Source organism: Arvicola amphibius, chromosome 2 (genome assembly GCF_903992535.2).
Source record: "Arvicola amphibius chromosome 2, mArvAmp1.2, whole genome shotgun sequence".
Taxonomy (NCBI): domain Eukaryota; kingdom Metazoa; phylum Chordata; class Mammalia; order Rodentia; family Cricetidae; genus Arvicola; species Arvicola amphibius.
In genome coordinates, this window is record NC_052048.2 from 177,733,298 (window position 1) to 177,746,059 (window position 12,762).

At 43.0% G+C, this 12,762-nt stretch overlaps 1 protein-coding gene across 1 annotated transcript in view; it reads right to left on the reverse strand.

Annotated features, from left to right (window-relative positions):
• Nucleotides 1–12,762, reverse strand: part of Cep41 (centrosomal protein 41) — a 41,907-nt gene that overhangs the window by 2,485 nt on the left and 26,660 nt on the right. The window contains exons 4-10 of the mRNA XM_038320814.1: nucleotides 11,309–11,370; nucleotides 10,106–10,175; nucleotides 4,938–5,082; nucleotides 2,721–2,872; nucleotides 2,274–2,341; nucleotides 1,363–1,477; nucleotides 592–807 (exon numbers count right to left, since the gene is read on the reverse strand). Of these exons, the coding sequence (XP_038176742.1) occupies nucleotides 592–807; nucleotides 1,363–1,477; nucleotides 2,274–2,341; nucleotides 2,721–2,872; nucleotides 4,938–5,082; nucleotides 10,106–10,175; nucleotides 11,309–11,370 (828 nt within the window). The remainder of the gene's footprint in view (nucleotides 1–591; nucleotides 808–1,362; nucleotides 1,478–2,273; nucleotides 2,342–2,720; nucleotides 2,873–4,937; nucleotides 5,083–10,105; nucleotides 10,176–11,308; nucleotides 11,371–12,762) is intronic.

The following is a 12,762-nucleotide window of genomic DNA, read 5'->3' on the forward strand; positions in this document are numbered from 1 at the left end:
CCAAGAACACTTTTAAGCTAATGATGCTTAGTCTATGACCACTTTTATGCTAATGAAGCCTCACAGAATCTACTGTGGGCCAGTGATGATCTATTTCTCATCCCTGAGATCAACTTGATGTTGGGGAAGGGGGAGTGATGGAGAGAAGCCCACACGGTCTATTTTCTTCCCCTTCACGGTCCTCAATAAATCTGGACTATCTCCCACTCCTTCCTTGGTAAAGATGGACATACAGGGTGAGGAGCAACTGTGGAGAGGGGAAGAGGAAGCGGCAGGCAAAGGCGGAAGACAGAGCAGGAGTCTTCAGGTAGGCCTTTAAGCAAACCCAGAAGCAGAGAAAGAAGGGCAGATCTCCCAAGAAGGAATCTCGACGCCCATACTATGCCTAAGATACACGTTCTGTGGCTGACTCTCCACATTTGTCCTCAGGGCCTAATCTCTGCCATCACCGGTGACCCCTAGTACCTGTGTCACACACAGAACCTCAAGTACTTTAAAACAGGGATATAATGGTGCTTCTTCTATGATGAGGGGGATAGTCAAAGGTGCACAGGTCAAGCTCCACTGAAAACAAAGGTCAGAATCTCTTACTGTGATTGCCTGTCAGCCCCTGGTCCGCTTCCAGATAACATTCTATCTTTTTTAAGTCTTCTGGGGTAAATCTCCACTTGTTCTCAGCTGGCAGGGGTGGCATTTTGGGGCTGGATCGCTTCCGGGCAGAACCAAGAGGGAGGGCCTGCTGGCAAGAAGCTGGCAGGGAACCAGTGACCAGTCCTTCTGGGAATTTCTGAGCTAAGACTTTCAGACCTAAGATGCATAAGAAAAAGCAGGATTAACATAGTGAGGCCCCGCAAAGCCAGAGAGGCCTGTGTATCTTCCAGCCCTTCATCACCGAGTCCTTCACTGCTGTGTCAACACTAAACTAGAAATGTCAGCTGAGAATTCCATAGGAAATCTTCTGCCTGGTTTTAGCATTCTTACAGAACCCTGCAGTAATGCTGTTATCTTAGGAATTAAAACCACGTGCTAGCTAGGCCTGGAGGCCATGCCTGTAATCCTAGCAGTCAGGGTGCTGATGCAGGAAGATTAAGAGTTTGAGGCCAGCCTGGTCTATGTAGCAAGATCCCGTCTCAAAAACCATCAAAGCTTCAAATCAACAAAACCCACAGTGAAGAAAATGACCCCCGCCCCCTACCCCCACCAACCCACACAGCCGTGCTGGCAGAAGCAGAGGACGTTTCGCATGGCCCCGGATCCTTCAGACAGCCAGGCTTTCTCTCTGCCCAAGCTAAGTCCCATCACTGAGCACTGGAAGGTAACAGCGTGGGCCCGGATGTGTAAGGAGACTGAAGCTTTGCTCACCCCCAGAGAGCATGAAGAGGTTTTCAAAGCCGCGCTCACACATGGTGGTGGCCGCCTGGCTTGCCAGCCTCTCGTCGTCGTCGTACATAATGATGATCTTGCCGTGAGCATTTTTCCGTGAGGTGAGTTAAGGTTTTGGAACTAGCATGACCTAAGTCCTAACAGCACGGGCCGCACACTTTACACCTTCTAGTTCTTTCACCTTACAATACTGGAGAGGAAAGATTACAGCTTCCATTTGAGATTTCTATGTCCAACACATCCACCAAAGCCTTCCTTACCATAACACAATAGAACTACCCGAAAGCCCACAATAAAGGGGCAGTTTAGGAAGTAGCTCTGACAAGGAGATATTACATACTGTCAAAAATGGAGCTTACCAACAGCTTCTATTAGCATGGGAAATTACAGATGTGAATGACAACTGGTACAGTTTGACTTCAGTTTTGTGAAGACAAATTTCACATACACATACAGAAAATAGAACAACATATACCAGCATTGTGGCAGGAGTTGCTACTGATAATAGGATATTTTCTTTTCTTTTTAACACTTTCAGTATTTTCTACTTGTATGATTTTAATGACTGAAAAAATTTAAAAATTTTAAAAGAAAAATGAAAATAAACATATTTACTCTTAAGTTCAATGTGGGCAAGCTTTCTAGAGGAGGCAGGGTCTTAGGACACACCCTGAACCTAGTGGTTTCTGGCACAGGGAGGCATAATTGAAAAGAATCTGTCTTAACAGTTAGGACACTCAGCAGCGGCTAGGAATCTGAAATCTAAAATATGCTAACCTGGTGAGTGTCAAGGGTCCTTTGCAGTTTTCACACTAAGAACATGGTTCATGATAAGTTTGAGTCTTAAAATCCCGGTAACATCCAACTCCTTAAAATGCAACAAAGGATACATACTCAAGTATATCATTTGAATAGGGGTTCATTGTCCTGGACAGAGTTGCAATTGGGTAACTGTAAGCTACAAGAGAAGAACAAGATTAGGAAGCCTAGAGCTCTCTTACAATCTGGCCCCACTTTCCAGCTGACTTACAGTCTAAGAGGTGAATATATATTTCAAAGTCAGTGAGCCATAAACCTAAATACACCCAAGTTATTCCACAAAAGACATGAAAAGAGAAAGGGAGTCATGAACAAAGGAGGAATGGCTTCCCTGCTCAGTGCACTGTGCGCTGGGCCTGTGAGCCCCAGAGAACACGGTCAGCCTCTCTCAGAGGACATGTGGTGCTCACTCCAAGGGTTTCTCTGATGGTTGACCTGTGCTAGTGTCCCACTTCCCCTGGAACAAGGCTAGGCCGTGGTCCTGGAACTGAGGGGCTCCACTACCCCTCTTCTCTTACCCCCGACAATGTGGCACTGCTGATAAGAGTCTCTGTCACGCACGTCTAGCAGCAGGAAGGGGCAGTCCGGATAAGGCTTGTCTTTACCACTGGGCTCTTCTTTTTTTACTAGCCCTTTGTCTACATCCAGTTCCCCAACGCCACTGATGACGCTTTAAGAGGAAAACAATAGGTCATTAGAAACTAGTCAGGGGTCAGAGGTTGAAAAGTCAAATGTGTCTCTTCAGAATGGGGAGATGAGGGTTCCTCGTCTTCTCAACAGGTACCCCCAAGAAAAACCAAATGGGCAGAGCGCCTCAGTTCTTCCCAGAAGGCAGGGCTGTGCGGATGCTACTCTACAACACTGGACCCCAAGAAGGGGCTGGTGTGGATTCACCATTACCTGCAGAGAATGCTAAAGGGCAGAGAGGTAGAATGTGTGGGGCACATGCTCCCCTCAGCTGCAAAGGTGACACTCACCAAGAGGGGACAGTTATCTAATAGGATTAGAGTAAGGAGTAAGAGAACAGAATACATGGACAGAGAAAACGGCTTGCAGGACAACAGAAATGCAAAATATTTTTATGTATATTAAGCACAATATAAAGTACCAATATTGTTTTATGTACTTCACATACGGTCTTGGACCATGTGAAGATATTCCAGTCAAACGTGGACAGAATATAATGGCAGCCCCATAAGATGACTCTGCAGAGTGATAGGGGAGCCATTTCAGTTTGATAAAGTACACTCTTGATGCTCCATCATGAAAAAAATCACCTAATGACACATTTCTCGGAACATCCTATCATTAAGTGATGCGTGGATGTACTTACGCAACGGCCTGCCCAATGTGGACACTGAACCCTATTTTCAATAGTTATCTGCACTTACTTCCAATTTATACAGGATGATGATGAGCCTGAAGAGGCTTTTAGAGCTAGTGGCATTCATATAATGAGACAAGGGAAGAGATGGGACTGAAATAAGGGGTTCGTCACTGACAGTGCTGCTTCTACGGTCATTAAACATGAGCTGAGCTGCCATCTTAATGTCATAAAGAAAACGTGGCAGGACAGCAGAGGACTAAGAAGACCAGGGACCACGAACAAAACGGTGAAGGATCTGTAAGGAAGTAAGAAGATGCTATCGTTGCAGGACATGGTAAGGAGCCGCTCAGTCAGAGATGAGCGTGTTGCCTAGTTCCTCTGCGATCGCAGGACTTCACTATCTGCATTTATATCCAGTAAACACTATGACTCCACAGTGCATACTTCAATGAGGCAGAGGAGAAGAAAACCTATTTGATACCAACCTGCATGCTCTGAGGAAGTACTGGTAGCCCACAGCTCTTCTTTTTTAATCTTTGTGTGTGCATGTGCATGTGCACCTAGGTATGTATGTATGTGTTTGCGTGTGTGCACACCTCATGTTTGCAGGAGCTCTGAGAGGTCAGAATTTGGTTTTGAGCTGCAATGTGGATACTGGGAACTGAACCCAGGTCCTCTGCAAGTGCAACAAGTGCTCTTAACTGCTGAGCCATCTCTCCAGTCCCACCTATATCTTTTTTCTATATCTATAAAAATGAATGCATTTTTATGTAGCCCTTTCACAAACACAGCTATGAAAATGATAACAACCAACGATGGCACTTCTTTTGCTAGAAATTTCCCTGGCAGAAGTGTTTTGTGAGAAGATGGGATGAATACATGCTGAAAACCAGCACCGGTCTTACAATCCACAGCTAATATTTGTGAGAAGTAATGCATGGAGTAAGGTCCTTGTAAATAAAAAGGATGAGCCATGTGCAGTTTTAGAATAAACTCCAGTGGCTATTGTCATTCTCCTCTATGCTTGTTCCATGCCAGGGCATTTTGTGGCACTGAGTCTTTCTTATTCTACGTAGGACAATATAAGCTTCAGTAGACAGGGCAAAATTCATACTCAGAATAGAAACATAGTACCTGAAAAAGCTAGACTCTAACTAGCCCACATATAGAAGGGCTGAGAAGTGAATGGAACCAAGAAGTGAAAATTAATACACACCTATTAATCCACTCTCACATTAGTTCAGTAAGAAGTGAAAAGGGCTCAGGTAACATTTAAATAAAAAGGAAGAATGTAAAGGGCTGGGATTAAAATGTAGGACGTCACTGCTGCCAGTTCTGTTTCAGGTACGTCAATCACTGAAATGGGCCAGAAGAACACAGAGGAAATGCCCGGATCCAACACAGGTACCTCTGGAGAGTGGAGCGACTGGAGTCCCCTGCTCCAGTGCTGTTGATGAACTGGACAGGACTGGGTGACTGCTCCCCAGGGCTCCCTTTCCCATTGGTCTTGGCAGCAATTTCAGCATCAGCCTCTGAAGTTGTAGAATCATTGTCTAAAATTTGCAACGAAGAGATACAGGGTGTGTTAAACGACTCAGTGGGTGCAGACGCTTGCCATCGAGTCTGAGACATGAGTTTGACCCCTGGAAACCACACAGTGAAAGGAGAGACTCAATTACCTCCACACGTGCACTGCTGCATACGTGTGCCCACTCACGCACACCCACAAACAAATACAGATCTTTAAAAAATTTAAAAAGAAGTAACCAAATGCAATCTCAGGATTGGAATGTACTTATTAGGTATCTCTACTGATACAAAGCAAAAAACAATCGTATCGCTATTGATGAGTTATTCTAAAAGTTGTAACACAGGGAGCTCTCAAAATGCAGTGAAATAAACCCCAGGAGTTCCTCAAGACCCTTTCATGTTGAATACTAAGTGAAACCTATTTCTTAAGTGTCCCCACCCCCACCTCAGCTGAGGACAGAACCCAGTGCCCTGAACTTGGTAGGCAAGTGTTTTACCAGCTGAGCTAAGTTCAAAGCTCCTGTCACTTTTTGGCCGTGTTTATATTTGTTCTGCTGGCACAAAGAGGACAGTGAAGAAGACTCTAGCACTCAGGGACATCAGGAAGCGGCTCCACACTAGCAGGCACAGTTTTCCCTGCTGCACATGCTCTCGCAGTAAATACGTTTGGCAGTCATACTAAAGAGTGTCCCTCATAAAACAATGATTCATCATTTCCATTACCTCTCACCTTGAACTGGTGTGGTGACTCACGGCTGCAATCTCAGCACTTGGGAGGCTGAGGCGAGAAGACGGAAATGTTTGAGCCAGCGAGTCCCAGGCTAGCCAGAGCTACAGGGTAAGACCCTTGCTCAGAAAGAAGAATGAACTGATTCTCCAGTGTAGGTGTTTGCCTTTGAGTAGTCTCTGTGATGCCAGGGTGGTTTTCTAGATACGCATGTACCGAGGCAATGTCAGGGGTAAGGATTAGAATGCTTGCTAGGCTGTAGCTGAGCCAGACATTTTTGCTGCAGGCATCTTTTCTTTGCAAGAAAATCTGGATCCTTACTTGCATATTTGGAGACATTGTCTCAACGATGAATTGAGGGAGAATTCTTTTAAAGAAAACAGTTGATGGTATTTCTTGTCAGTGGCTAAATTTTGAAGAAAACCAGACTTTTGGAATCTGTGTTTGGCACCTGGAGGTGAAGCACGAAAAGCCCCCCCACAGACAACTGGACACATCTGATTTCCATGTCAGTCAAGTGACATTGGACAAACAAGCAGCGTGAGGCTGCACACAGGCAGGAGAGGCACTGAAAGCATGAGGCCGACCAAAGGGCTTTAACACAACAGAACGTAACAGTCCACTGAAGTGGGTCAGAAGCCAGATGCAGCAAACCCTTAAGAAACAACTGGCCGAGCAGGCTGGCCATGCCTGTGATCAGCAGGAGGACTGGGTGTTTGAAGCCAGGCTAGAAAGAAGGGAAAGGATGGAGAGTAAGGAAGGGAAGGAGGAAGGGGAGGGGAGGCAAAAGGAAGGAAGAGAGGGAAAGAAGGAGAGAGGACGAACCAGCTGATGGGTTTTACGTAGTATCAAAGGAAGGAGAAACAGCTGACTGAATGGGTTAGTGAAATACCCCTCCCTCTCCCAACTAACTACAGGTCCATGTGAGTCAGATTTGCTCCACAGACTTCAACCCAAACAGCACATTGCACTGACTGAAAGCAAAAAGCAGATATCAGAATCAGCTGTTGTCTATTAAAACAGACATTTAAGACACTTACAAAATACTTAAAGCACTTGGTAAAATTCTGGGTTGGAAATTGAATGATTTTTTTTTTTAAATATAAAAGTATGTTTTTATGGGGTTGGGGATAAAACTCAGTGGAAGAGCATGTGTTTAGTATGCACACAGTCCTGGGTGTGAGCCCCAGTAACCCCCCCCCCATGCACTGTTTTTGTTTGTAATGGGATTACGATTGATATTTTTATATTTGGCAATAAATATTGCTTAAATTCTCAGGTTAAAATTTAAATATACCTGGCTGGGTGGTGGCGCACGCCTTTAATCCCAGCACTCAGGAGGTAGAGGCAGGCGGATCTCTGTGAGCTCGAGGTCAGCCTGGTCTACAGAGAGTTCCAGGACAGCCATACGACACAGAGAAACCCTTTCTTGAAAAACAAACAAAATTGGTTTTTAATATACTAAATTTGAATAAATACAATTCACATATACCAAAGCTCTCTGAGTCTTCAATAATCTCTAAGAATATAGAATGGAACGAGACAATGGCATTAGGGGATTTTCTGTTCTAACAAATACAGTGAAAGAAGAAATAGAAGAGGCTTAACTACTAAAAAAGACTAAAATTTAATTTGTAGATGATATAATATGCCTAGAAACTTCAAACAAATACTAGGATGACATGGACAAACAAATCTGAGGTTATGATTTAAATGCTAATAACCACATAGAACACTGATTAGAAAACATGGAAAAGATCTCATTTACTATAACTGCGGTGATTAAACATTCCCTTAAAAATATAACTACAACCATAAAGATCTATTCAAACCTTTTAGGCCCCTCAGTCTCATGCAAAATTTTATTCTGGGTCTCAATGAAGCCCTCAATGAAGAGGTACCACTTCTGGCATGTTCCTGATTGACTGCCTCCCAGCCAAACATGTCAGTCCTTAATTCTAGTCTCAGTGAAAATTGTTATAAGTAAGCAAAGATTTTTTTCTCATCATTTTCAGTATTATATTTGTTACTGTTGTATAAGGATATAAATTATCCTAAGTGCTCACAAAATCAATAAGAAAAAAAGATGGGCATTGTTTTAGAAAAATAAAATAGGAAACAACATACAAAAATATTTTTAAAAGACAGAGGCCCAGTAAATGAATGTATGTGGGGACATGCACATGCATATATACATAGCTCAATTTCATTATCAAAGGAATTAAAAAATAAAACGATTAGATACATTTTTTTTTTAGATCCATCGCACGAGCAAGTAGTTTCTAAGGGGTATTTATTCCATTTTAGCGGCAAGGTGTTCCCATTCACTCCTGAAAGGAATGCATGGTGTGGGGGTGGCTTCACCTTCGACCATCTGTAGCGACTCAACTGCAAGGAACAATGAGACTCAGCTGCCTGTTTACACATGTACAATGTGGTGTCATTTCATCAAAGTGACACAGCACATAAAAACCGCTCTGCTCAACAGCAGGATAATTAAGGTATGTCCCAAAGACAGATATATACAAGAACACAATTTTTAAAGTCATGTTTTTGAAGTCTGTTTAATGACACTGGAAAATACGCATGAAAAAAATGTTAATTTAGAGCTGCACAGAGCAAAGCTACACACAGAGAACATGCATTGTAAGGAGGAAGATGCAGAAAAATGGACCCAAATATTGACACTCATTATTATCATTTTCTTCTTTATATATTTTTGCCATTCTGAAACATTTTTAAGTCAGGAAAAAAAGCATTAACATTGTAAAAGGAGGGTTTTGCATTCTTCAAAGGTAACCAACAAATATTCAGACACAGCTTGTTCTGTAGGCACTCCTGACTGAGCTATTATCCATGTAGAGCCCTAGAAAAACACTAATGTTACTCACACATTATGCCGTCCTATTTTACAAGAGCCTATTTTGCTGTGCAAATTTATCTCAGAGGAGAAAATTGCATGTACGCATACGTTCTGGTGCAGCAATCTCAACAATGAATTAAAGGCCAAATCTAGGTGCTCCTATAACCCCGTTAAAATTGGGAGCGCTTGTATGAGGAGACTCAATTACCTCTGTTACAATGAACCCTTATTTCTCTGCCGGGTGAGAGGCATCTGTCAAAGATAAATTCCTGTCGTTTTCAGATTCTCTTTATCCTCTCTAACAAAAACCAGCCCAGTAAAATGACAGTTGAGTTGCACAAAACCAGTGTGCTCAGACTTCCTGAGAACCTTGTCTTGAAATCAGAAGTTAAATTCCTGGCCTACATCAACCTTAACAAACACATTCCTCTTTAGTAAACAGGCACGCATTGATTGCAGGGTACTTCAGGATAAAATCAAGACCCGAAGTCTGTGTATTCCTTTCATGAGTGTACAACTAAATGGGTTTTATTTTCCAGTTGGTATTTAAGCAAGGAAATCTGGAGCCTGCTTATCTTTCTGGCCTTATCTTCCACCCAGTGTCTACTCGTCCCTGAAGACCAAAACCAGCCTGGATTACCAGATTCCTGGCATACACACTGTCCTTTCATGTCCGTGCCTTGCTTAGGCTCCTCTCCCCCATAACTGTGCCTGCCCCTTTGAGGCCTAGTTCAGACACCTTCAGGAAGCCTGGTTCGGTCTAACTGGAAAACATCCTTCCTTCCTGAGAACTCTCGTAGCATCTCGCGTATCTTCAAAGGAACTCTGCAGAGTCCCTGGTGATACAATAAGAAGAATACTACTGGAGTGGAGTCCCAGGTCCACTCTTTACTAGATATACCATGGGGCTTATCTCCTGATGCTCGGGCTTCTCCTCTACGAAATGTACCTTCTTTCCCATTTTTGAGAATATTAAACAATAAAATTCATGTGTAACAAATGATTGCTGCTTTCCAGCAATGACTCCGATCACACGTAACTTTCAGTACTGTAGTATTCTCCCATCACACTCACACACACACACACACACACACACACACTTCTGTGTGTCCACGTACAGCTACAAACCCTATGGGAGCAGAGGTATTTTCTCTGCTTTCTAGTCTCTTATCACTGACTTCTGTAACCTGTGCGTATGTACAAGACATTAGAAATATTTTCTGGAAAAAAGGAAGTCGTATATTCAAACATCTAAAATATCGAAATTGTGTGTCAGAAAATATGTTTTTTTTAAAAGAAATGAGAATAATTAGGGCACCAGATAGCATTTCTCTGTGAGTAACTGACTGCAAACAGCTGTCTCAATGACCCAATTCCCTGTAGACACAGCAATACACGGTGTGTGCTTTCACCACTGGCCAATCTGCCAGTTTCAGACGTCCTCAATTCTTATTACCTTCAAGCCTTTGAATCTCCTCAGCTGTCACTTCCAGTGTTTGATCTGACAGGGAAGCAACTTGAATGACCTGATAGAAAAGAACGAAATGTGTTCATGTGCACATAGTTTTGCTTTAAACACAGGTGGTTCTGTCTTTTAAAAAAGACTGGGCAACTCCAAACATCAAAGCCATCTTGTTTGAAGCAGCTGTAGTCCTGACTGGCAAATCTTACTGATTTCAGGCCTCTTAATCATCAGGGTGCTAATTACACCATGAATGAATGTTCCAGAAAAAAACCAGAAACTCACTCAAAACTTTACACACAAACAGCACAAGAAACAAACAAGAAGTGTCATAGTATCAATATAGAAACCCGAGGGATCAGTTCAGATGGGAGACGTGATGAGAGTTTAAATCTACATGTATAGAGACGGAGTCAGCGCAGCATAGTGTTACTTGATACTGACTTGTGACAACACAGGATGGTGTGGACAGGTCCCCATACAACTGGGGAATAAAGGGAATTATGAATATGCTGATTACAGATCGTCTGTCTTAACACAGTGATGATTTTTAAAGCACTGTCCACAGAGCCCCAAATCTAACTTGAGTCAACGAACCTCTTGTTTGGGGGTCACAGAGACACCTTGTCCATTATTTTTCAGCGAAGGGAGAAAATGCCTTGCTTGAAGTAAAGAAATAGCTCACAGCAGAGCAGTTCAGAAAGATCAGAGACACAAAAAGGGAGTCATTTGTTTAAAAAAAAATTCAAACAATCTAGAATTGAAAATGTTAGATTCTTTTTTTTTTTTGGTTTTTTGAGACAGGGTTTCCCTGTAGTTTCTAGAGCCTGTCCTGAAACTAGCTCTTGTAGACCAGGCTGGCCTCGAACCCAGAGATCCGCCTGCCTCTGCCTCCCGAGTGCGAAAATGTTAGATTCTAAATGTTAAGTGTACAAAGTATAATAAAAACCTAAATCACAACTCTCATGATTAAAAATAGAATGCAGATGTATTTATTTCATGGAACCCCTATTAAAGAGAAAAATTTCAAGCCATCCTTTTGTGAACATCACCCCCACAGACACCAATTCATCTCCTTATGGTGAAATAGGAAGGGCCAGAAGCTTCTCCTTGCAAGAAGACCCCAGAGATACCTAGAATGCTCACATAGAACAGCACAAACTCGCCTTTAGTCCAATAAAAGATCAGCAAACTTACCAGCTGGGCAAAGGTGGTAACTTTTAGTCTCTTGAAAAGTTCATCTTTCTTGTATCTATAATCTGAAAAAGCAGAATACGACACGCACTTGTGAGGGTTCGCTGTGGGCTCTGGGCTCTTCGTCTCTAGTTATCAAGTTCTATGGTGCCACTTTCAAGTTCTGAGTGCGCTTTCACAAGATCTGATCTTCGAAGGGTGCTCAAGGAGGCAAGGTGGGGTTTTCAGCGCACCCCTGTGCTTGCCTACCTGGAAAGCTCTCCTTCCACTAAGTTGTCTCCACTACGGCCATACTGTGTGGCGTGAGTTCGTGGGAGCTGCCTCAAGTCCTTTTTAGAACAAAGGAAGGGATAACCGTCTACATTTAACAGACGATGACAGAGACTCAGAGTTGCTTCGGGCCACACTGCTGGTGAGGCGTCTCTACCCTGCTCTTCTGACTCTGACTTCAATGACAGGGATTGTTTTCCCAGTGGTTGTAAACTATGCCAGAGACAGGAGACATCTTGTGTGTGTGTGTGTGTGTGTGTGTGTGTGTGTGTGCTGGGTGTGAGGTGATGATTGGGCCTCATGACTTAGTGAGTGTTTCTTTAAAGACTCAAGTCAGCCAGTTTTCCATGAGGACAGTTCTGGAGGTCTGCTGCACAACAGGACACACGGCACAACTGTGGAAACTGTTGCACTCAAAAACAGTTTGGTGGTAAATTATGTTTTTACCAAAATGAAAATAAAATCAAGTAAAAACCAAACTAAATAATCTGTATTTACTCAGCATCATTTTTATAGTTTTGAAATATAACTCAAATGGGGCGGGGGGGTGCTTCTATAGTTATAGCAATGGCTCTTTGCTGTTTTTGGTTGGTTGTTGTTGTTGTTTTGGTTTTTGTTTTTCGAGACAGGGTTTCTCTATGTAGCCCTGGCTGTCCTGGAACTCATTCTGTAGACCAGGCTGGCCTTGAACTCAGAGATCTGCCTGCTTTTGCCTTGTGAGTATTGAAGGTGTGCACCACCACTGACCATCAATAGCTCTTTTTATCAGTCAGGCATGCTAGAACATTCTGTAATCCCAGAAACTGGGGGGCAGAGACAGGAGTTCCCAAGTTCAAGACCAGCCTGAAAGAATAGCAAGATCTTGTCTTCACACAAAGAAAAAGATATCTTCGGAACACATCGGACAAACATTAAAAACCAGACAATCTCACTTTCCAATATCTGCTCTGAAGATTCTCCCCAGAAGCTCACTTCCTGAAAATTTTCTAACAATGATGCTAATTTTAAAGCTTGCATTGTTGAACTCTGCCCGCCTTTATCCTTCCTTCCTGTTCATGGTTTTTACACTGGTGCCCAGGGCTCCTTAAAGACTGCCTCATTATTTAAGAATTACTAAAGGTTAGCTGGATAATTGCCACGGCCTTCACAGAATGTCTCATACATCGAGACTCCTAGCAACAAAGGAA